The sequence below is a fragment of the Phascolarctos cinereus genome, unplaced genomic scaffold, assembly GCF_003287225.1.
Source record: "Phascolarctos cinereus isolate Bilbo 61053 unplaced genomic scaffold, phaCin_HiC Scaffold_7;HRSCAF=346, whole genome shotgun sequence".
Classification (NCBI taxonomy): Eukaryota; Metazoa; Chordata; class Mammalia; order Diprotodontia; family Phascolarctidae; genus Phascolarctos; species Phascolarctos cinereus.
In genome coordinates, this window is record NW_027556180.1 from 43,465,210 (window position 1) to 43,489,970 (window position 24,761).

Here is a 24,761-nt window from a genome sequence, read left to right on the forward strand (position 1 = left end):
CATATGGGTCCTTTTCCTCTCATTTTGATTTCTTTGAGATATTGGCCTATTGTACTATCTCTGGGTCAAAGAAATATGCCCTGTTTAGTGACTTGTGGGGCATAGTTCCAATTTCATTATTTTGTTATTGATTTTGTACAGGGAAATACTAGAATGTTAAAAATGTAGAAAACTGTCTGATTTATAGCTTTCTTTGTTGATTGTTATCTTATATTTTCTCTGCTGTTTATTTTAAACTTGCCAGGTTTCATACCAGTCCCCGTTTTGTTTTTATTGCTGACTGAGCTATTCACTGGAAAATTTTCCAAATAATCTTTCACACAGCCATATTTCATAGCGTGTCATCTCAGAGACATTTTTGCAATGATGTATTGATATAGTCACCTAATTGTTCAGCACTGCAAGTTTCGTGTTCCTTTTAAATAGATATACCATCTAATTGTAGTATTGACTAGTCTACATTCTCTCTCTATCCCCTCCACAGGAATGAGATAACCAATTTCAGTTTTCATTGTATCCATTCTGTTTCCTCCACAGAGAATCTGTTCAGCATACTGGAGATCTTTTTCTAGGTCTCTGTATTTTGCAGGTATGAATAGAGCATTTAAGCCATCCATCAGGTTTCCTGATGTCACATGTCAGTATATCTAACTGGCCCCAGAACCCAAGCCATGTACACACAAGATAGCAGGAAGATGGCAAAGTAGCCTGGGTGCACAGCTGGAAAGAATGTGAAGATGAATGAGGTATAGGGTCAGGTGCATGTAGTAGGTTAAGTGAGCTAGTTTGCATTCAGTCACCAAGGCAAGCCTTCTGGGTTCCAGGGTGAGGGTTCCAAAGGGGAGTGGATTAACCTACTCATTCACCTTCACATCCTTTCCAGCTGTGCACCCAGGCTACCTTGCCATCTGCCTGCTGTCTTATGTGGTCCCCTCCCCCTTACACTAGGTGTAATGAGCAAATAGTACTACCATTGTTTCTGGAAATGTCTATCATGTATATCAGCTTACCATCCCTATGACTCTGTAGACCAAAACTCCCTTCCCAAATCAATACCCCTATCTGTGTTTTCTTTCCTTATTAGAATTTAGGTGGGGTTAGTGAATAGAGCACCAGCCTGGATTCAGGAGGACCTGAGTTCAAATCCGGCCTCAGACACATAACTCTTATTAGCTGTGTGACCCTGGGCAAGTCACTTAACCCCATTGCCTAGCCAGAAAAACAAACAAACAAGAATTTAGGCAAGGATTGTTTCTCTTTTTGTATTTGTGTCTCCAGCACACAGTACAGTGCTTGGTATGTGGTACATACTTAATAAATGTTTTTCTTTAATTTGTTCATTTATTCATACCCTTTCTCAAATGAAGGAAATATGCTGCAGCTTCCCTCCCCCTACTCATGTGCCATTGCCCTTTGTGTCACTTGCAGCTTCCCCCCTTCCAGTTATGGATTGTTAAGGGGTCCCTTGAACTTGTCTATTTGAGTTGCCATATTTTCCAGAAGCACTGGACCCGTCATATCCGGGAGGCCCTGAAAGTGTCAAAGACAAAGCTTCTGAGCTGACGTGATTTGTTGTTTGCACCCCAGACTGGGCTCCCTGTGTGTCCTTGGAGTCAAGACAGGTGCCAGTCAGCCTGCACTACACTGGGAAACTGCTTGTGCAGATGGGGCTTTGTAGATAAGCAGACCCTCCTGTCTTCGTGGTGTAGTAGCAGCTCCCAAGGGAAAAGAATGTGGCATTTGCCATGACCTTGCTTCCCCCATTTGAGAGGGGTTTTGTCTTTTTCTTACCTTTACTGCATCTTTCCCCCTCCCATATCACACCCCTTTAGGTAGAGATTTGTGTTTCCTCCTCCTTTTGTTGTACTGTTGTAAATGTGCAAACTTCTGTATGGATTGTGAACTCTTTGGGTTCCACATGCATTTTCATTTCTCTTCTAATAAACCTAGTTTTCATATAAGTTTTGTGAAGTTATGATTACTTGTTGATACTCCAAATTATTTATTTAAATTTTGTCTCCCTTTTACTGGCCTCCCCACACCCATTGAACAACAAAAAAGAAAAAACCATGACAAACATGCAAAGCTAATTCCCATCATTGACTGTATGCAAAAATGTATCTCATTTTAGATTTTAAGGCCATCACCTCTCTCACGCAAAGTAGGTAGAGTAATTCATCTTCAGGCCTCTGGACTTGGTTCATTTGCCATTTTAATTCCCTAGAGATTATAGTATTCCAAGATTGGCAAACATATTGCGTCACTGGGAGAGCATTTGTCTTGAAAAAGTACATCTTCCTACTGTGGAGCAGCTTAGGATCCTTAAAAATACAGTGCTTTTTCTCAAAATAAAATTCCACCCTGTTCCCTTCCTCCTATTCAATTTTAGGTTCAGCTCATTGTCTATTTATAGTGCTTGTCCTAAGTATATTTAATGTCGTTCTAACTCAGTGCAGTGGCCATGTTCATGTTATGATCTGGGCCATAAACATTTTTCATTCATTTAGTTTTCCTATATAGATTGTTAGACTGATTTCTGTTAAGTAATCATGGGTCTTATTAAAGTAAGCCATGAGTTGATCTTTGGCTTAATATTATCCACAGATAGAAATATCTGGAGGATTTTCTCCATAGGTGCTCTATAAATGCTTATCTAGTTCCCTCCTTAGCTGTGTATAAAACCTTTCTTTCATCTGGATTTTGCATAATGCATTCCTTCATCACAGTGTTAAAACAGATTTGAAAAAAGCTTATTATCCCTCTTTTATGCTGTATTTAATTTAATCTTTCAAAAGTCTGATTGTTAATTGATTTGTCATCAGTCCTATCAGTACTTGTTAGCTGCATTTGTCAGGGAATCTTTTATCATTTTAACATAGGTATGAGTGACTCTTTGTTGGAAAACAGCTATTAGACTGTGTTTTCTTCAGAGTCAAATGTGTTTTTGCAATTTATAAAGTGATAATAAACATAATGATTTTCTTGGTTATATTGTAACTTTCAGAAAAGTTTGTGTGATCTGCTTTAGAATCTTGTTTTGAAGGCCTACGTGTTCTTTCTCATGTTTTCTCAAGGATTATTCTTAATAAAGAGTTTATAAAGATGAGAAAGTAGACATGGATTGATAATAATTAACATTTCCTTGGTTGCCTTTTTGGAGTATTAATATCATTTATGACTTTTTCCATCCCTCTTTTGTATCTTCTCTTCCCTGACATATAAATGATTCCTTAATGCATTCAGTATTAATAAAAATAAATTGTCGGAATTTTAATTCCATAGCAAAGGCAGGTATTAATGGGTCTATCTTTCTTGTGTAGTCACGTTGCAGTCTTCTGAAACAAGCTTCTCTAGTTCCTGAAATGGGTTTTCCAGCATATAAAAGTGATTGCATGATTATTTTCTCATTTTCCTCCTTTGGTGTTAATATTAACAAATGTAATGAATGGATTGTAGCCACGAATCCCATTTATTTTTATTTGCTATAACCTTATAGAATTTTAAATATCTTTTAAATCTTAATTTCTGATTTGTCTGTTATCTTTTGATTTGATTTGTACTTGGTAATAATATTGGTGGTGGTTTCATAGCTAAAGTGTAAGCTTAAGAGGTCATTGTAGAGATTGGGAGACTTATATTTCACCATCTTAACTTGAATGACTGTGCAGGCAGAAAAGTGTTAGTATTTTACACGTGACTTTTCCTTGACTCGCCAGTACACAGATTAATTAATAATGGGAATTCATCAGTGTACGTCAGTATTGACACTTAGAGCTGTAATACAGCACTACTTTATTTCTTTGGAGAGAACACAAATTCAAAAGAATATCTACTTGCTACTTTCTTTTGTTACTTGTGTTCTTTTACCAGTCCAAGTATCTTCAGTGACATTTTGTATGACCAGTTGCTGGATTATAGGAAGGCAAATAATTTATGATTTATTTAAGAGCTAAATTCTGTCCGTAGAATTGTAAACAAACTCATGTATTTCTGTAATTTGTCATGGACCTGCCTAGCAACCTAGAAAACCTTCTCTGCTGGTTTTGTTGCTTCTGTTGCTTCTTGATCTCAGGAAAAGCCGGAAAACTTTCTTTTATCCATCCATCTCGATCTCACCGAGTTACTAAGTACAAGTGTGACTTTTATCTTTGGTTATCCAGTTCCCACACAGATGTCTGTTAACATGAAAACTAAAGCATAGCACGGAAGGATCTGGACTGAAACTGGGGCTTATTTGCAGAGGCCTAGATCTTGTTTAGTGTCTGGTCTCTTCGTGGTCCTGAAATGTAAAAATCCCAGGTTTACCCAAATATGAACCCATGCTCTTGGAATCTGGTCACATTGTAGCTGTCCACAGGGTACGACAAGCAACCATTCACTTTATTTCGTTGTTGTCTTCTAAAATGCTTCTTCTTTATTAGTGAAGTACCTTAATGCTTAGCTTTCCAGTTCCAACCAGAAACATTGCCTAGTATATAGGAAGCACTGGAACAAATGTCAATTTCATTGACAAAGGCCACTTCAAAGGCCATCCTTGGTTCATAGGAATCTCTGTTCTAGCAATTTTATTGCCTTAGAAATTGTATTATATATATTTGCGAGTTAAAGCCACCAGAAAAGTACAAAAGTAATATTACTTTGGGAGTTCGTATGTGCTGGTTTCAGATTTTTTCCATCCGAGTAAGTAGCAGCAAGGTTTTCTTAATTCATGGCAGTCTTCCTTCTGGAAAAGCCAACATTCGTCAGATTGATTACTGTGAATTTGTAATTGAATGGGAAGTGGCTTCCTCCCATCATTAATCTGGAAAGCCATTATAGCTATTTTGGAATAACATTAGCCACATCAAGGAATAATAAAAGAAATTATTAGGAAGACTCCTGCTGGCTCTCCTTATACCAGGTAGATTTCACTATACCTAAAATTTGCACGCTTCTATTTTTCCTTTCTAAATGTCTCATAATTAACCATTGTTAGGAAAAATTTTCATTGATTGACCTTTTAAAAATCAAACTGATGACTTCTTTTTTTTAAAAATGGATTTATTTATTTGTAGTTTTCAACATTCATTTCCACAAGTTTTTGAGTTCCAAATTTTCAACCCGTCTCACCCTCCCCCCACCCCAAGATGGCATGCATTCTGAATATCCTTTCCCGTAGTCTGTCCTCTCTTCTATCTCTTTCCCCCTTCTCTTATCCCCTTCCCCTTCTGTTTTACGGTAGGGCAGGACAGATTTCTGTACCCCATTTCCTGTATTTCTTATTTCCCAGTAGCATGTGAAAACATTTCTTTTAAACATGTTTTTAAAACTTTAGGTTTCAAATCTTCTCCCTCCCACCCCACCCACCCTCATTGAAAAGGCAAGCAACTCAATATAGGTTGTACATGCGCAGTTATGCAAAACACTTCCATAGCAGACATGCTGTGAAAAACTAACTCTATTTCCCTTAATCCTATCCTGCCCTCCCATTTATTCTATTCTTTCTTTTGACCCTGTCCCTCTCAGAAGTATTTACTTCTGATTACCCCTTTCCAATCTGCCTCCTCTCTATCATCCCCTGCTCTCTTGTCCCCTTCTCCCCCTATTTTCTTGTAGGGTAAGACAAACTTCCATACCCAATTGAATGTGTATGTTATTCCCTCCTTAAGCCAAATCTATTAGAATAAGATTTCCTCATTCCCTCTCACTTTCCCCTGCTTCCCTTCCACTGTAAGACACTTTTCTTTTCTGTTTTTTCTTTGTGAGATAATTTACCCCATTCTACCTCTCCCTTTTTTCTTCTCCAAGTATAATCCTCCCTCATTCCTTAATTTTATTCTCCAGATATGACCCCTTAATCTTCAACTCACCCTGTGCCATCTATCTATCTATCTACATACATATAATTTTTTTCTTCCAACTACCCTAATACTGACAAAGGTCTCATGAGTTATAAATATCATCTTTCCATGCAGGAATGTAAAGTCAATTCTCTTAATAAGTCTCTTATGATTTCTCTTTCCTGTTTACCTCTTCATGTTCCACTTGAGTCCTGTATTTGAAAGTCAGATTTTCTGTTTAGCTTTGGGCTTTTCATCAGGAATGCTTGAAAGTCCTCTATTTCACTGAATGACCATTTTTTCCCCTGAAGGATTATACTCAGTTTTGCTGGGTAGGTGATTCTTGGTTGCAATCCTATCTCCTTTGCCCTCCAGAATATTATATTCCATGCCCTGCAGTCCTTTAATGTAGAAGCTGCTAAATCTTGTGTTATCCTGATTGTGTTTCCACAGTACTTGAATTGTTTCCTTCTGGCAGCTTGTAATATTTTCTCCTTGACCTGGGAACTCTGGAATTTGGTATAATATTCCTAGGAGTTTTCCTTTGGGGATCTCTTTCAGGAGGAGATCTGTGGATTCTTTCAATTTCTATTTTGCCCTCTGGTTCTAAAATATCAGGGCAGTTTTCCTTGATAATTTCTTGAAAGATGATGTCTAGGCTCTTTTTTTGATCATGGCTTTCAGATAGTCCAATAATTTTTAAATTCTCTCTCCTGGATCTATTTTCCAGGTCAGTTGTTTTTCCAATGAGATATTTCACATTGTTTTCTAATTTTTCATTCTTTTGGATTTGTTTTACAGTGTCTTGATTTCTCATAAAGTCACTAGCTTCCAATTGCTCTATTCTAATTTTTAAGGAAGTATTTTCTTCAGTAGTCTTTTGGATTTCCTTTTCCATTTGGCCGATTTTTCTTTTTAGGGCATTTTTCTCCTCATTGGCTTTTTGGACCTCTTTTGCCATTTGGGTTAGGCTATTTTTTTAAGGTGTTAATTTCTTCAGTATTTTTTTGAGTCTCCTTTAACAAGCTGTTGACTTGTTTTTCATGATTTTCTTGCATCACTCTCATTTCTCTTTCCAGTTTTTCCTCTGCTTCCCTTACTTGCTTCCCAAAATCCCTTTTGAGCTCTTCCAAGGCCTGGGACTGATTCATATTTTTCTTGGAGGCTTTGGATGTAGGAGCTTTGACTTTGTTGTCTTCTTCTGGTTGCATATTTTGATTTTCTTTGTCACCAAAGTAAGATAATATAGTGTGACTCTTTATGCGCTGCTTGCTCATAGTCTGACTCTTTCTGCGCTGCTTGCTCATGATCCCGGCCAATTACTTGAGTTTTAAATTCTTTGTTAAGGTAAGAGTCTGCTTCCAATGTGGAGAATGTACTGTCCCAAGCTTAGGGGGTTTGTACATCTGTTTTCAGAGATACTTGTAGGGACCTGTAAATTTTCAGTTCTTCCAAGGTTGTATGATAAGGGGCGAGGTGTTTACTCCCTTCCTGGCCTGTGACCACAAGTATTCCTTTCTGTCCCGTAACTGTGAGGAGGGGCTCCTCTCCACAATCACTACAAGCTCCACCAAGCCAGCGCTCTTCCTCACCCCAGCACCGCTGCCCAGAACTGTGACCCAGATTCAAACATGGGCAAAGCAAGAGATTCTTGCCTCAGCACTGGCAAAGAGATCCCTGCAATTGCTCTCTCATCAGCCACTGGATTCCCCCTCAGTCTGTGGGGCGGAAGATCGGGAAGCAGCTGCCCCCCCCCAGGACCTCGCTCTTGGGCAGTGAAGCTGAAACCCCGCCTTCCTTTCTCAGCACGACAGAAACAGACTTTTCCCACTGACCTTCTAAGTTGTCTTTGGCATTGGTGGATTGAGGAGTCTGGAAACCTTCACAGCTGTCCGAGATTCAGTCCTCTGAGGCCTGCTGCAGGTTCGCTGGGCCGCGCGCGCACTCACGCTGCAGCTTGTGCACCCATGCCACGCTGGGCTCCCAGCCCGGCGCGATACACCTTTCTGATCAATCATCCAGGTTGTCTTGGGCTGGAAATTTGTTTCACTCTGTCTTTTTGTGGGTTCTGCTGCTTCAGAATTTGTTTAGAGCCATTTTTTATGAGTATTTGGAGGGGTTTGGGGAGAACTTAAGCAAGTCACTGCTTTCACTCCACCGTCTTGGCTCCGCCCCCCAAACTGATGACTTCTGCTTTTAACAGGGATTTGAGATTATTATCACAAATCACAAAACCTTGTTATTGATTATTGTTTTGGCTTTGGAGCACATTTGCATAATTAGATATTTTTCTTCTATCTAAATTGGAACAATCTCTTAGAAATTTGCCATTCTGTAGCTCTTCAATATTATTAGCAATGTTTTAGAATTTTTTGACCCATCTGTGGTTGTAGAGTAGGCTATGTTCTATTGTGTCTTGGGTGATTTCCCCATGTAGGATTAAAGTATTATATATTTTGTAAGCAAACTCAGTAATATGGCTTCTGTTTGTGTTAATTATGCTGGCAACAAGTACTATGCAGCAAAAGCTATGTGAATGAGCTCAAAGTTTAAACAATCAGATTTATCTAAGAAATTATTCATCATGACCAAGTGGGGTTTATACTAGGGATACAAAATTAGTTCAACTTTAAGAAAACAGTCATAATTAATCATATTAAAGATCAAAACATCCAAAACTGTATAATCATCTTAGTAGATACAGAAAAAGCCTTTGACAAAATACAACACTCTTTTATGCTAAAAACTCTACAAAAGTATAGGCACAGAGGCACCTTTTTTCAATATCATAAAAAGCATCTGTCTGAAATCAGATGTCAACATCATATGCAATGAGGATATACTAGAACCTTATCCAATAAATACAAGAGTAGGAGGAAAGTAAGTATGCCCAGTCTCCCCAGTGTTATTTGATATAGTTCTGGAAATGCTAGCAATAACAATAAGACAAGGGAGAGAAATTAAAGGAATAAAGAGGAGGTAAAAATATCCCTCTTTGGTGCTTACACTTTTTAGCGCTTAGTCATTTTCTGATTGCCTTATGTATTGGATTTTTCCCCCCAGTAAACTAAAGTCCTAAACTAAGCCCTTGAAAGTAGGGACCTTTCTTTATATATGGTCATTAACAAATTCTCCAGGGAGGAAGTTGCTTTTTTAACAGGTTTTTGTTGTTTTTAGAAGTATATGAAACCAAAGCTTCCTGTGTGCATTAACAAGACAAAAGTATCTTCTCTGCACAGCTTATGTTTGAACCCTGCACCAGCAACCTGCCTTCACTCAGGCTTCCATCTCTTACTTTTCCAGTGTCTGGTGCCCACTTGTTAACTGTTCTGCATTCCTCTAGAAAAACAAAGGGGTGTGGAGGCATCCTAGCATGTTAGACCTTATAATATGTTCAAATTCAGTCTCTTCATTTTACAGATGAAGAAAATGAGGCTCAGAAGTTAAGTAGTTTGCCTAAACTTGGATTTAATAGTTACAATTATTGATTTGATTTTTTTACACTTTAATGTGAATGAGTTGGGTGGGTTAAACTCAACTATCATTTGTAGTTAAACTTTTGTGTCTCCAGTTGTGGAATCAAAGGCTTTATTTTCCTGTTAAAAGACTTTAAGGCATACCTTAAGACTTGTTCTTGTTTCTAAAAGTAAATGATTTTAGGGTGAATGGGCGGAGAGGGAGAACAGGGGAATCAGAAAAGACTTTTCTTTGTCAGCACTGCTGTCTTTTTTCCCCTCAGACTTCCATACTGGAACATGGGGGATACAGCTGTTGGAATCCTATTCTCAGAAGCCGCTAGGATGGATAAATCTGTTTTCCTGTAACCACCATATTCTTTGAGTCCTCACCTTACTACCATAGGTGCCTTCGGTGACTCTGACCTTCTCCTTTCTCTCCCTTCTTTGCCTGATAAGACTGCTCCTTCCTTGCATCTTCCTCTTTCCCAAGATCTATATGTTTTCTAGAGTATTTGACTTTAACAAAGAAGGATTGCTTTTATACTCTTAACTCCCCTTTTCTTGCATCCTAAAATACATTCCTGTGGCTTCTATATATTTTTATCTTTCGTTAATGAAGTTTCAGACAAAGAAATGTCACTGGAATGAATCCTAGAGTGTGTCTTCTTTGAGGACAGAGACCATTTCATTTTTGTGTTTGTATCTCTGAGCAAAAATGTAAAACACAGAAGTAGACATTTTATTCTAGAGTCATTATGGAGCCACTCAAGCTTCTTGAGCACAGGAGTGACATTATCAGATTTATATTGTGGGAATATCACTTTGGACATTGTTGAGGCTAGATTGGAGACAGGAGAGAATGGATGGAAAGAGACTAGCAGTCTTCTAGGAAGAGAGATGAAGAAGGTTCTGTGATTAGAGAGAAAAGAGAGAGACTTGGGAGATCTTGAGGAGGTGGAATTGGTAAAACTTGACAACTGATTGAGTGTGGGGGATGAATGAGAGTGAAGCAGTAATCTTGACTTCTAGGTTGGAGACTTGGCTGTCCAGAAGAATGGTGGTAGCATTGACAGAAATAGGAGTAAGTTTAAGGATAAAGGTAATGAGTTCATTTTGTCTGTTATTTTGCACCCGATCCATTAGATGTCAGGAAAACTCACATTTTTTCTGGAAACATCTAAGGAAAGAAACAGATCATACTACCATCCAGTAACTGTGACTCAATATATGTAATTTTAACCCATATATTCTCCTATCTTTCCAAATGGAAGTAGGGTTATCTGAGATAAAAGCTGAGGAGATCAAAGGTGATAAAATGTACATCATTATATATTATTGTACTTTTTATTGACTAGAAACTTTTCGGTTCAGTAACAGCACCCTTTCAAAATGCTACAGCATTTTAATAATCTAACAATTTTTTAAAATCATGTAGGAATTTGTTTTAATTTACTTCAAAAATATTTATTTTGAGAGTTTTAGGATATCTTTTTGAAATAGTTTGATCAACTTTGAGAAGTAACGAAACAAGAATTATAAATAGATGGTCTAGAGCCACCCAGTAGAGAATACATCATTAATTAATGAATCATTTTCATTAAAGGGAATGCTTCAAGGAACATGATAATTCTCCCTTTCCTTACTCCTTGCCCTGATGAACTCCAGGTCTGGAGTTTTACCTTTTAAAATTCCATATTGTTTGTAGTAGTCCTTGTCTTTAGAAATAGTGATTTTCTAGCTATGACTAAGATATTGCTCAATAATCCTTCTATTTCCTAACTTGAGATTTAGGAAATGACAAATATGTCAACCAGAGATGTTCTGGATCAGGATTATCAAATGTTAATTTTAAAGTCTTCCTGAGGACTTCTATATTCTCATAGTCCCCAGATTATTTCCCTTTTCCTTTCATTCCCTCTCTTATTTATCCCTATTCTATCCAACCCTGCTCCATTTTGGAGCATTTTTATCCTCTTGGGAAGAAAGTGAAATAAAATGTTTTTTGTCCACTTCAGATACTTCTAGGTTTCCAGCTAAGTTTTGTGAGTGAAATAGTTATGAGAGGAAAGGTGATGAGTTGATTGAGAGATATGGTCTGCCATTGTTAACCACAAGGTAATAGACGAGGAACAAAACAATGATGAAGGATGTGTTAACATGGTTGCAGAAAAAGGATGTTGTGCAAGTGAGCCTACTGCACCTTCGTCAGAACTTTACTGTGAACCTTAGAAGTGAACTTCCTGTGAACCCCAGTTTGAGAAACATTGCTGTAAGTGAAAGCATTGCTTCTCAACCTTTTCAGAACTGTAGTGTATTATCATCAATTTGACTTCATAACAATGGTCTCCCTCCCCCCAAAGCCTTGCCTTGGCATATCATTTTTTTTTTAAGTGAATTAATTTTAATTGGGTTTGAGACTCTCTTTGGAGATGATTTGTGACAACATAAAGAAGAAATTCCTAACCAATAATTGTCCTTTCCTTTAATTCCCCTTCTGGTTAAGAATGCTGTGCATGTTATCAGTTATCTCATGGAATCTTTTAAAAAAATCATGGTTTATCTGACATAGTTTCTTGCCCCCTGAAAAATGATGATTTTGAAATCAAACTTGCAGTGATAAGACATTTCATCTCCAAAAGTATTGGGAACCCCTGTCTGTATGAATTATAACCAGGTTGAGAATCACTTGAAATCCCCAAAATTAAATCAAATTCTTAAATTTTATTAATGATTATTATTACATTGAAAAGCATTTTTTTTCCTATGATTTAGAGCAGTGGTGTCAAACTCAAATCGAAACCTGTAGCTGTATATTGACTTAGAAAACCACAAATCAGTATAATCTATGTTGCAGTTTTATTTATTGTGTTAAAGATTTCCCAATTGCATTTTAATCTGGTGTGCAGCCCTCAGAGTTTTACACTGCAACTTTGATGCCTCAGGTTTAGAATTTAATGATGTAGTCACTCTGGAAGCACTAGAGGAAACTGACATGCTTTTCAAGCCAGAGTGTTTTATTTCATCATTTCCTTAGAGCTTCCCAGCAGCCCTATAAGAGGGGTTCATTTTAGTATCATTCTCCTCAGTCTTCCGACAGGGAGGTAGAAGCTCTGAGAGGCTAGAGGCTAACCCAGGGCCACAAGGCTAGTCAGAAGCACCATGTTTGTAGCCAGGGTGCTTGTGTTCACATCCTGCCTGCACTACTTTCTTGTGTGACCTTCACCTCTTTGGGCCTCATGTCCACAGCTGTAACCCTGGATGTTGAATGCCATCCTTAAGTTCCCATCCAGCTCTGAATCTATGATGCTCAGAGCTCTCTGACACAGAGTTCAGCATTTCAGCATGCTCAGTCCCAAAAGAAATAATACAATCCCATCTTTAATCAGTCAGTAAGTCAGTAAACATTTAAGTGCCTTCTACGTTCCAGGCACTGACCTAAGAGCTAAGACAGCCCTTGCTCTCAAGAAGTTCACAGTGTAATGGGGGAGACAACATACAAATTGCTATGTACAAACACAAGGAAGGCATTAGAACTAAGAGGGTTCTGGAAAGACTTTTTGTAGAAGATGGAATTTTAACTTGGACTTGAATGAAGGTAAGGAAGCCAGGAGATAGAGCTAAGGAGGAAGAGTATTCCAGGCATGGAGGACAGCTAGTGAAAATGCCTTGAGTTGGGAAATGGACTGTCTTGTTCAAGGAATAACAAGGTAGTCAGTGCCACTAGATCATAGAGTATGTGGTAGTGGGTGTTAATTTTTTCTCTTATTTTTTTCTCAGTTATATGTAAAAAAATTTTAACATTTAAAAAAAATTTTGAATTCCAAATTCTTTTCCCCTCCCCCTTCTTGAGAAAAGAAGCAATTTGATATAGATTATACATATGCAGTTGTGCAGAAACATATCGCCATATTAGCCATTTTGCCAAAGAAAACACAGACCAAAAAAACAAGAAAAATAAAAGAAAGTGAAAGAAGTATGCTTTCATCTGCATTCAGACTCTATCACTTCTTTCTCTGGAGATGGATAGCATTTTTTATTGTAAGTCCTTCAGAAGTGTCTTGGATCATTGTATTGCTGGGAATAGTTAAGTTATTCACAGTTAATCATTGTACAATATTGCTGTTACAATGTACAGTGTTCTCCTGGTTCTGCTCACTTCACTTTGCATCAGTTCATATAAATCTTCCCAGGTTTTTCAGAAAGCATCCTGCTTGTCATTTTTTTAAAAGTAATTAGTTTATTTTTAGTTTTCAACATTCCCTTCTGTAAGATTTTGAGTTCTAAATTTTTTCCCCCTTCCCTTCCCTCCCCCCTCACCAAGACAGCATGAAATCTTTGTCATTTCTTATAGCACAATAGTATTCCATCACAATCACATGCCACAACTTGTTAAGCTCTTCCCTAATTGATGGGCATTGAGGGTGTTAATTTTAAGAAGACTGGAAAAGTAGAGTAGTGTCAGGTTCTAAAGGGCTTTGGATGCCAAACAGAAGCTTTCATATTTGATGCTGGAGGTGATAGGGAGCCACTGGAGTCTGGTGAGTAGGAGGGCGAAATGGTCAGACTTGTACTAGATCTTGTACAAAGGATCACTTTGACAGATAAGTGGATGATGGACTCCCATGGAAAGAGACATGTGGTAGGGAGACCAGTCAGCAGACTGTTGCTTCCGAGCCCAGGTGTATGAGGTGATTAAGTCCTGCACCTGGGTGGTGGCAGTGTTAGAAGAAAAAAGGGAGTGTGTACAAGAGACATTATGAAAGTAAAATTAATAGGACTTTACAAGAGATTGGATATAGAAGTAAGAGAGAGTGGGGAGTTTAGGATGAGGTGATGAGCCTGGGTGACTGGGAGGGTGATGGTACCCTTGACAGTAATAGGGAAGGTCAAAAGAGGAGAGAGTTTGGGGGGAAAGATAAATGAGTTCAGTTTTGGACATGTTGGGTTTAAAATGTCTTAAACTTGGACATCCAGTTTGAGATGTCCAGTAGGCAGTTGGAGATGTGAGACTGGAGATCAGGAGAGAGGTTGAGGATGGATAAGTAGATTTAAGAATCATTATAGAACTGATAATTGAATCCATGGAAGGTGATGAGATCACAAAGTGTAATAATATAGACTGAGAGAAGAGGGCCCAAGACATCCCTAGTTATTGGGTGGACGTACAGTAAGATCCAGCAAAAGAGACTGAGAAGGAGCAGTCAGATAGGAGAACTAGGAGAGAGTAGCATGTCACCAAAATCCAGAAAGAAGAGAGTGTCAAGAAGAAGGTGATTGACAGTGTCAGCTGTCTTTAGATTTGGCAATTAGGTCATTGACTGTGTTGCAGAAAGCAGTTTCCATTGAATGATGAATTTGAAAGCCAGACTACAGAGAATCAAGAAGAAAGTGAGAGAAAAGAAAGTTGAAGTATTGATTTTAGATGGCCTTCTCAAATAAGATGAGAGAGAGAGATGGAACAATTGCTCAGAGGGATGATGGATCAAATGAGTTTTTTGTTTGTTTTTTTAGATGGGAAGACTTGGGTGTATATATAGGCAATAGAGAAGCAGCAGCAGGCAGAAAGATTGAAGGTAAATGAGAGTGGAGGTAATAGAAGGGACAATCTATAGGAGAAGATGAGATGGAATTGGGTCAGAGGGATTTGATTTGGTAATAAGAAAGGTCTCCTCATTATGTGAGATGAGGTAAAGTAGGAAACAGTGTTAGAGTGATGTGAGATTAGAAGGAGGGGAAGGAGAGAGAGGTTTCAGTGAATGACCTCCCATTGCAGTGAAATATGAGGCAAAGTTCTTAGATGAGATGGTGGAGGATAGAGAGCTATGGAAGTTTTGATGAGATGAAAATCTCTCCGGAAAAGCCACTGTAAGTGAGTGGGATAATGAGTTGGGTTAGTGAAATGTAAAAGGATTGTCTTGCTGTAGTGAGGACCCAGTTGAGTTTACATAATATAAATTTGTAGTGAATCCATTCTGCATTGTTTTGTGACTTTCTCCATCTTTGTTCAGTAGCATTTGAGGAGAAATAATGGTGGGAGTAATCTAGGACTGAGCTTTGGGGACAAGATCCTAGATAGGATGAGGGAGCAGGGTACTTAAGGAGAGGAGACAGTATAGAATTGAGCTAGTTCACCAAGGAGTCAAATAGGGAAGGGAGGAAAGTATAACTACTGCAGGGATTGATGATCTGGGAAAGAACTGAAGGATTGAGGAGTTGGAGGTCATGACTGAGATGAAGAACAGGCTGAACCTGTAATTGTTTGAAGATACTCTTTCAAGTCTAGTGTGCACTCTTTATTTTAAAAATTAAAACTCATTACTTCAGTAGTTCACTTGATCTTCTACCTCATTCAGGTAGTCCAGCAATATAACTCAAAAACACACCCCTGCCTATATACCATGTGTGACTCTTATTCATCCTTTGGAAGATTGTGTGGCCTATACAACTTGTTGAGGACCTGCCTCTTGGTTTCTTGATGTTTCAGGGATACTAGTGGAGCATGTATATAATAATCAGCCCAGGCCCGGGCCGCCTCAGCAGCCGGCGCGCCCCTGCCAGAACGCGTGAGGACGCCTCCATGTTGGCTACGTGTGCGCCAATGTATATATTATTAACATGTATATAATAACATTATCTGTCACTTCAGGCTTGGCCTATCTTTTTTTTCCAGTCATATATCTCTCCAGTGACATCCTTAACATTACTTCTGCACAATTCTTTATTTGTAATGTCTTATAGCTTGTTCACACTCATTTTGTTGCTGTCTCGTTTGCTTTTTTGTTTGTTTGTTTGTTGTAAGGCAATTGGGGTTAAGTGACTTGCCCAGGGTCACACAGCTAGTAAGTGTCAAGTGTTTGGTCTGAGGCTGGATTTGAACTTAGATCCTCCTGACTTCAGGGCTGGTGCTCTGTCCACAGCAGGGGTTCTCAGCAACTGCCTTTCAATATAATCAACTTCCTTTGTAATCATATGAAATTTATTGTATGCCTTTAAATACATGATTCTGAGAAGGGGTCCATAGGTTTGATCCATAGGTTTCACCAGATTACTACAAGAAATCCATGCCACAAAAAAAAAATTAAGAACCCAAGATTTGTTGTGTCTGTCCAGTTTTGGCAATAAGTAAGTGTTTAATAGATGCTTGTTGACTGACTTAATAAGCATTTATTGAGCATCTACCAAATCCTAGGCGCTGGAATTATGAAGACAAAATTAGAGCAGCCCAAGATATGTGCCAGAAGAAAAAGCTCTATAGTTAGGCCATGCAACTATATCTGTCTGGACAATAGTCATTCTTCATCTACTTGATTTTTTTGTAGAAATAGTCGAGCCAAATACTTGACTAATTATGGATCTCATTTATGAGGCTCTGCAGTGTTTGGGGGCTTTATGTCTTCAGGCCAACACCTTCAGCAAATAGAAATCTCTGGAGTAGAGGTGTCAAATATGTGGCTGACAGATGGTAGATTAAAATGTATTTGAGAAATATTTAACACAATGAAAATGCTGTAGAATGTAAATAATGTTAATGTTATTTTCTAAGTTATTATGAGACCTGTAGGGATCCATTTGACACCACTGGTTTGGAGGACCTCACCATCTTTAGGGAATTTTTAAGACTTTCTGTTGGATATATCTCCATGATGGTGGCAGATAGCTTCTTTTACATGCCACTTGATATTAATGATCAGAGCATTGTTAAAAGTATTCTGTTTTCTCCTTCAGGGAATCTTGGATGATTTTGAAATGTGTTGGGAAACACTTTGGAGAGATTTTGAGATGGTGTTTTGCTCTATTGAGTAAAATTTTTTTTGTCTTGAACAAGTATTGTGGTATCTTGTATTCTCTGTGTTTTCAGTCAACTATGGGACCATAAAAATGTCAGTTGTAGAATGTTTTCAAAAGCCTCCTTGTTCCCTTTTCAGATCTTAATCAAAGGTTCCTACAATGTATATGTAAATTCCTCTAATTTCAAATCTACATATTGTTATTAACATTCTACTGCATATGAATGGCTTAAAATTGTGAAGAAGTAATCCTAGACCTAACAAAAACCCTATTGGTTTTGACCTGTATCCAGAAAAGGTTTATGCCCTGGGCTCTTAATTGGTTATTGGGGAGGAAGAGATGTTAGTGCAGTCAACCCAGAGAGGAAAGCTAAGCTTTCTGGGTTCACATAGGTTGAGTCTCTGAGAAAGGTACCAGTGATGTCATGGTGTTTCCCAGCCTCTGAACCTGTTCTCAGAGGTTCAGAACCAGACTCTCAAAAGGTCACTGGAATAATCTTGCGCAAGCCCCCGTAACCTCTCACAGCCTCAGTTTCTACATCTGTATAATGAGGAGATTAGACTAGATGAACTCTAAAATCCTTTTCAGCTCTGAATCCTATGATTAGGGCTAGTCTTCCATACAGCTTTCAAAATAATCTTTTTTAAATTTTACATTATTTTTCAGTTTACTAGCATTTATTTTCTCTTTCCCATCCATGCGCCAGCTTTTTTAAATATTTATTTTTAGTTTCCAGTATTCACTTTTATAAGATTTTGAATTTTAAATTTTCTCCCACTCCCCAAGATAGCATGCAATCTGATATAGGCCATACATATGTACAATCATATTATACATATTTCCACATTAGTCATGTTGTAAAGAAGAATTTGAACCAAAGGGAAAACCCATAAGAAAGAAAAAACAAAAGGAAAAAAGTATGGTTCAATCTGCATTTAGACTCCATAGTTTGCTTTTGTTTTTGTTGTTTTTAGCGAGGCAGTTGGGGTTAAGTGACTTGCCCAGGGTCACACAGCTAGTAAGTGTCAGGTGTCTGGTCTGAGACTGGATTTGAGCTCAGGCCCTCCTGACTCCAGGGCTGGTCCTCTATCCACTGCGCCATCTAGCTTCCCCCGCGCCCCCCTTCTCCCCCCCAGTTCTTTCTCTGGATGTGGATAGCATTTTCTATCATGAGTATTTTGTAATTGTCTTGTAAAAAACTCAGTTGTGTGCGAAGCACAGAAAACAAGGTATGCTTGTATTGACCTAATAGAGCTATTGCTTGGTCAAAGGATATGCACAATTTAGTGACTTTTAGGATGTAGTAAACACCTTGAGGGTAGGGATTATTTTTCATTTTGTCTGTCACCAGTAAATACTCACATCAGTACTTCAGTGGTCTGTGAATCCCTCAGTATGGGCATTCTTTCTGATGATGTAGATCATAATCCATCTCTGACTGCTCATCAATTCTTGTTCGTGATTTGCAGTAAATTAGGGGACTACTCCCATGTGCAGCCTTCCTCCCATTTTCTTGACATCATACGGATACAAATAGGGAATATGAGATGGCTCTTAGTTAACTCTTGCTCTGTGACCAGCCTATCTTCTTTTTGGTTATACATTTCTTTAATATCCATTAATTACATCACTTCTTTTGAGTAATTCCTTGAGTAATTTGTAACATATTGCAGTCTGTCATTCTCACCATGTTCCTTTCCATTATTGTTTAGATGATTCTCAGCATCATTCCTTGGAGCCATACAATGTCACTGGAAGGATATTGATGTTAAAAAAGGTGAACATTTGCTTCTGGGAGAAGCTGATTCAGGAAGAGATGGTCATTAAAAGAATTGGTCTACCATACTCTACTTATTGAAACTTTTCTCTTCTTCCCTTTCACAATACAGTACTTTCATTGTTCTCTTAACTTTCTCTCTGCTCCCTCTCCAGTCTACTTTGCCAGCTTTGCATTTTCCTTCCAGTATTCAAAACTGGATGACCCTGAAGAGTCTGTCCTTGGCTACCTTCTCTTCCTTGGTAATTTTATTTTCATAAATGACTTCATTTATTATATCTTTGTAAATGACTCCCAAATGTAACTAGCTCTAGCTTCTCCTCACAGCTTCAGGTCACATATTTATAATATTTCTGTCTTATATAGCTCCTCCTGGATATCCTGCCAACATTTCCAGTATAGCTTGCTTAAAGCTAATCCTCCTCCCTATAGAACATACCTTCTCCTAACATCTTTTACTTTCTGTTGATGGTACCAGTCCGCTAGGCTTCTTACCTCGGTCAACTCTTCCATCTACTTTATCCCTTCACATTTAATGAGTTACCAGTTTCTATCAATGCAGTTTCCATGATATATCTACTGCCACCACCCATCTCTGTCTATATTATCATATGAGCCACTTCCCTGGCCCTTGTCTTTTCCTTCTCCAGTCTATCCTAGTGCTGTCAAAGTATTATTCCTAATGCACATTTCTTTACTGTACTACTTCTTGCTCAAAAACCTTCATACTTTACTGAATAAAATATAAAAGCACCATAGCATGACATTCACAGCCATTTATAATATGACCCCACCCTACTTTTTCTGTCTTCTTGTGCTATACCATTTCCTTTCAGGTATTTTGTTTTCACACTAAACTTGGTTACTCATCACCCCTCCTCCTTTTTGTCTCCTTTCCTGCCATCTCTAAGTGGGATCAAATGAGATAATGTTTGCAGAGTGCTCAGCACAGCGCCTGGCACATGTTAGGTGGGTAATAAATGCTTGTTCCCCAATGATTTTTACAGCCAGTGTCTCTGATAAAGACCTCTAAAATATATAGAGAACTGAATCAAATTTATAAGAATACAAATCATTCCCCAATTGATATATGGTCAAAGGATATGAACAGACAGTTCTCAGATGAAGAAATTAAAGCCATCTATAGTCATATGAAAAAATGCTTTAAATCACTATTGATTAGAGAAATGCAAATTAAAACAACTCTGAGGTCCCATATCACACCTATTAGATTGGTTAACGTGACAAAACAGAAAAATGGTAAATGTTGGAGAAGATGTGGGAAAAAATTGCAACACTAATGCACCTGGAAAGACTTACATGAATTGATTGTGAAGTGAGCTGAGCCTGGAGAACATTGTACACAGTAACAACAACGTTGCGCAATGACCAACTTTGATATACTTGCTTTTTCTCGGCAATGCAAGGATCTAAGACAACTCCAGAAGACTCATGATGGAAAATGCTGGATATCATTTCTCTGGATATGTCCAGAGAAAAAACTGTGGAGTCTGAACGTACATCAAAGCATACTGTTTTCTCTTTTTTTTTCTTCCTTGTGATTTTCCCCTTTTGTTCTCAATTTTCTTTCACAACATGACTAATGTGGAAATATGTTTAATATGATTGTATGTGTATAGCCTGTATCAGATCGCATGCCGTCTTGGGGAGGGGGAAAAATTTAGAGCTCAAAATCTTATCAAAGTGAATGTTGAAAACTAAAAATAAATAAATAATTGCTTGTTCCCTTCTTTTCTACATCTTTGCTCATACCATCTAATATATCAGGTACAAATATCACCTGTCCTGTCACCTATTGAAATCTCTCCCTTTCTTCCTAGATTATTAGCTCCTTGAGGGCAAAAGCTATTTCCTGTTGCATCTTTTTCTGCAACACTGGATGCTGGTGATACAATATATTCTTACATTTTAAAATGGAATTGAATGAAGTGTAATGTTTCTGTGTAGCTATAGATTTGATCATAGAGGAAAAGGTAATATATTTTTTGTTACTGAACAAATTGATTAAAAATAATATATGTGTATATATACATACATACATACCTACCTTTTTTTTTAAGACTGGCAAAAATATATAAAGATAATCTTTGATTAAGTGAAACCAGATGTTACTTGATGTATAGAAACTAATTATAATCCTTTTGTCTTCTTTGGTCCTAGGGTTTTGACCCACCACATCAGAGTGACACAAGAACAATTTATATAGCAAACAGATTTCCTCAGAATGGCCTTTATACTCCTCAAAAATTTATAGATAACCGAATCATATCATCTAAGGTAAGTATCAACAAATACATTTTTTTAAAGTGTAGATCTGTAGCACTTTATTTTATTTTGTTTGAAATATTTTAAAATTTAAGAAGCTTTCATTTCTTCTTCTACACCTACCTATCCTTCATTGGAAAAAAGAAAAAAACCCACCAAATTCTTGAAAGTAATATGCATAGTCAAACAAGTCATTCATTCCTCTGGCCACATCCAAAAATATATGTCTCATTCTGCACATGACTGAGTGCTTATCTACCAGTAGGTAGCAAAGCATTTATTTTTGAAAGAGGGGCAGCTAGGTGGCGCAGTGGGTAGAGCACTGGCCCTAGAGTCAAGAGGACCGGAGTTCAAATCCAGCCTCAGACACTTGACGCTTACTAGCTGTATGACTCTGGGCAAGTCACTTAACCCTGATTGCCTTACAAGAAAGAAAGAAAGAAAGAAAGTTAGTGTGTCTTCTGGTACAAGATATGTATTTATATTCTTAGTAACTCAGGTGAGTAATCAGCTCATCTTAGTAAACATCCCCTTCAAAAGGTAACTTGTCCATTTATAATTTGAAATAAGATATTAAAAATTGTATTAGTTGGATGTGGATAACATTTATGACAGTACCAAAGTACTGTTTCACTCCTTTGCTCTGTGCCTTTCTTATTTCTTATGTCAGGGACACAGCATAGCATGGATATGGGCATCATGACATCATGGTAGACATCATGAGGTGCATTTGGAGGAGCAAGCCTCTTCATTCCTCTGGGCTTCATTGGGTTTTCTCAATGAAATACTCTAGTCCTAGGTTAAGAGCAGGGAAGTGAGATGGGAAATCCTAGACCTGATCAGATAAAAAGTTAGACCTGACCAGATAAGCTTTCTGTGGGACTGCGTGCAGGCTGCAAATAGGATAGATCATTTATGAAAAAGTGCAGGAAGTCAATGGGGACTGCAGCATACTTCTTAGATATCCAGATACCCTCTAGTCCTGCCATGATTATGGGAGTATCAGTATCTGCCCTCTATTCTATTTTTAATGATGAGTGGTATGAGCACAACAGTAATGGCTTATATTTATATTGCACTTGATAATTTCCAGTGATTTTCTCATAGCAACCTTGTGAGGCAAGTAGTATAAATATTATACTCCCCTTTGGCCCTTTTACAGATCTAGAAACTAAGGGTCAGAGAGATTAAATGGTTTGCCTAAGGTCATATAGGTTCTGAATGACTGAGCTAGAATTCAAATCCCAATTATTATGATTCCAAGTCCATTGTTCTTACCACTGACCACTCTGCCATAGTCCCTTTCATAAAAACAGCATGAAAGTTCAGGTGTTTTAGAAGATACTTAGAAGTTGTCTATTTTATGTTGTGTTTTTTGGGGGTTTTTTCTGGTAAAATTACTCTTTGACCATCCTAGAAAGATATATTTTCTTTCTTTAAAAAGTTTTACTGATGCCTTTTGTTTTTAACTCAACCTTTTCTTGAATTCCACATGCCATGTCTCTCTCCATCTCCTTCCACCTCCTTTGAATGCTCTCTTTTAACAAAGAAAAGCAGTTAAGCCAAAACACCTGATACTGCGTCTGACAATGTATACAAAATTCTGCCCCTAGTCATTCTTTGTTCCTTTCCTGTGAGGTGGAAAGAATGTTTCATTCTTCTCTGGGGCCATATATACTGACAATGAAGTCAAAGTCAGAAAAGATCCGTGTATATAAACGCATTGGTAGCAGCACTTTTTAGCTAGCCGAAAACTGGGGGTGAAAAGGTAGGTGCCCATCAGTTTGGAAGAATGGGAGAACAAATTGTGGCACATAAATGTAATGGAATAATTCTATGCATAAGAAATGGCAAGCATGATAAATTCAGAGAAAATACAGACTTATGAACTGATAGAGAATGAACTAAATAGAATCTGGAGGACAACATAAACCTTGACTGTAACAGTGTAAACAGAATAGAAAAATGAAACTGAGCCCTAATTAATTTTAATGGCCTGACTCAGAAAAGAGTTTGGGAAAATGTACCTCTCTAACTTATTTGCAGAGGTAGGGGGGGCTATATGAGTGTGGAATATTCCATGGAATGTCAGCTACCCATTTTGACTGGTTTTATTGAAATACTTTAAAAGATGGTTCATTGAGGAGGGGAGAGGGAAGGGATGTATTCATACATGAATGGGATACAAAGAAAAGTCATCCATTAAAAAATAATATTGAGGATCTATTTCTATGCTGCTTTTACAATAGTTTTGTTTAATATTTAGCCTGTGCCTTTTTTAAGAGGAGGGAAGAAGGCAGGTGGAATTTGGCACATATAAAGCAAACAAGGGGGATTGGGACAACAAACTAGAGTTTGTATACAGTGCTGTGTTAGATGTCGTCATGGCTAGAGTGTTTATGGAATTGAGAGCTTTTACTTGGGGAGAAGAAGGAGACTCACTTGATGATGTTACACTTAGTTGTGAAACTTCTTCAGTCAGTGAAAGAAGCTGTAGGTTGTGTGTTGATTATTTTCAAGTAATTAGAAATGCCCTTCCTAAATTGAAGTGAACATGTGAAGTGATTGAGTAGGAATGAATTGGTCAAGTAAACAAGTATTTATGAAGAGCCTTCTATATACCAGCACTGTGCTAAGTGATGAGAATACAAAGAAAGGGATGGGGGGAAACACCCCTTGCTCTTGAGGCGCTCAGTCTAACAAGGGACCAGCATGCGAACAACTATGTAAAAACAAGATAAGTTACAGATGATCAATCATGGGAGGACACTTAACAATGAGTGGGATCAGGAAAAGCTTTTTGGAGAAGGAGGCATTTTAGCTGGAAAAGTCAGGGAAGTTAGGAGGCACAGATGAGGAGGCACTGAGCACAGCCGGTAAAAATGCCTGGAGTCAGGAAATGGAGTGTGTTGTACAAGGCATAGGAAAGAGGCCAATGTCACTGGATTACTGAGTGCATGAGCAGGAGGGGAGAAGAGGAAATAAGGTATAAGAAGCCCGGAAAGGTAGGAGGAGGGGAGCCAGATCTGGAAAGCTGTAAAAGCCAAACAGAATTTTAAGTTTGAGCCTAGAGGTGATAAGGAGCCACTTGTTATTATTGAATAAAGGGGATGGGGTGATGTGGTCCGACCTGCACTTTAGGAAGATTAGTTTGATAGCAGTATAGAGAATGGACTAGAGTGAGGAGAGACTTAAGGCAGGGAGATTTCCCTGAATGTTATTGTAATAGTTCAGCATGAGGTGATGAGGGCCTACACTGAGGTGTAGGCAATATCAGGGGAGAGAGCTGTTGTAAAGGTGCGATCTGTAGTACTTAAGAACAGATTGGATATGGGGGGGTAAGAGGAGTGAGGCCTTGAATATGACATTTAAAGTTGGTGGTGACTAAGCCTTGGGTGACTGGGAGAATGGTGGTACCCTTGACAATAATGGGAAATTTACGAAGAGGAACAGGTGGAGGAGAAAGAGATGATGAGTTCTGTTTTAGACGTGTTGAATTTAAGATGTCAGTGGATTATCCAGTTTGACATGTCCAGTAGGTTAAGAATCAGGTTGATAAAAAGAACCAATTACGTACAAGACACACAGAAGCAAATAAACATAGTAGAATAGTATTTGATAAATCCATAGACC

General features: G+C 38.1%; 1 protein-coding gene across 1 annotated transcript in view; it reads left to right on the forward strand.

Annotated features, from left to right (window-relative positions):
- The window catches only part of ATP11B (ATPase phospholipid transporting 11B (putative)), a 135,391-nt gene that overhangs the window by 12,676 nt on the left and 97,954 nt on the right, over positions 1-24,761 (forward strand). Inside the window, 1 exon segment of the mRNA XM_020980826.1 lies at positions 21,024-21,140. Coding sequence (XP_020836485.1) covers positions 21,024-21,140 — 117 coding nt within the window.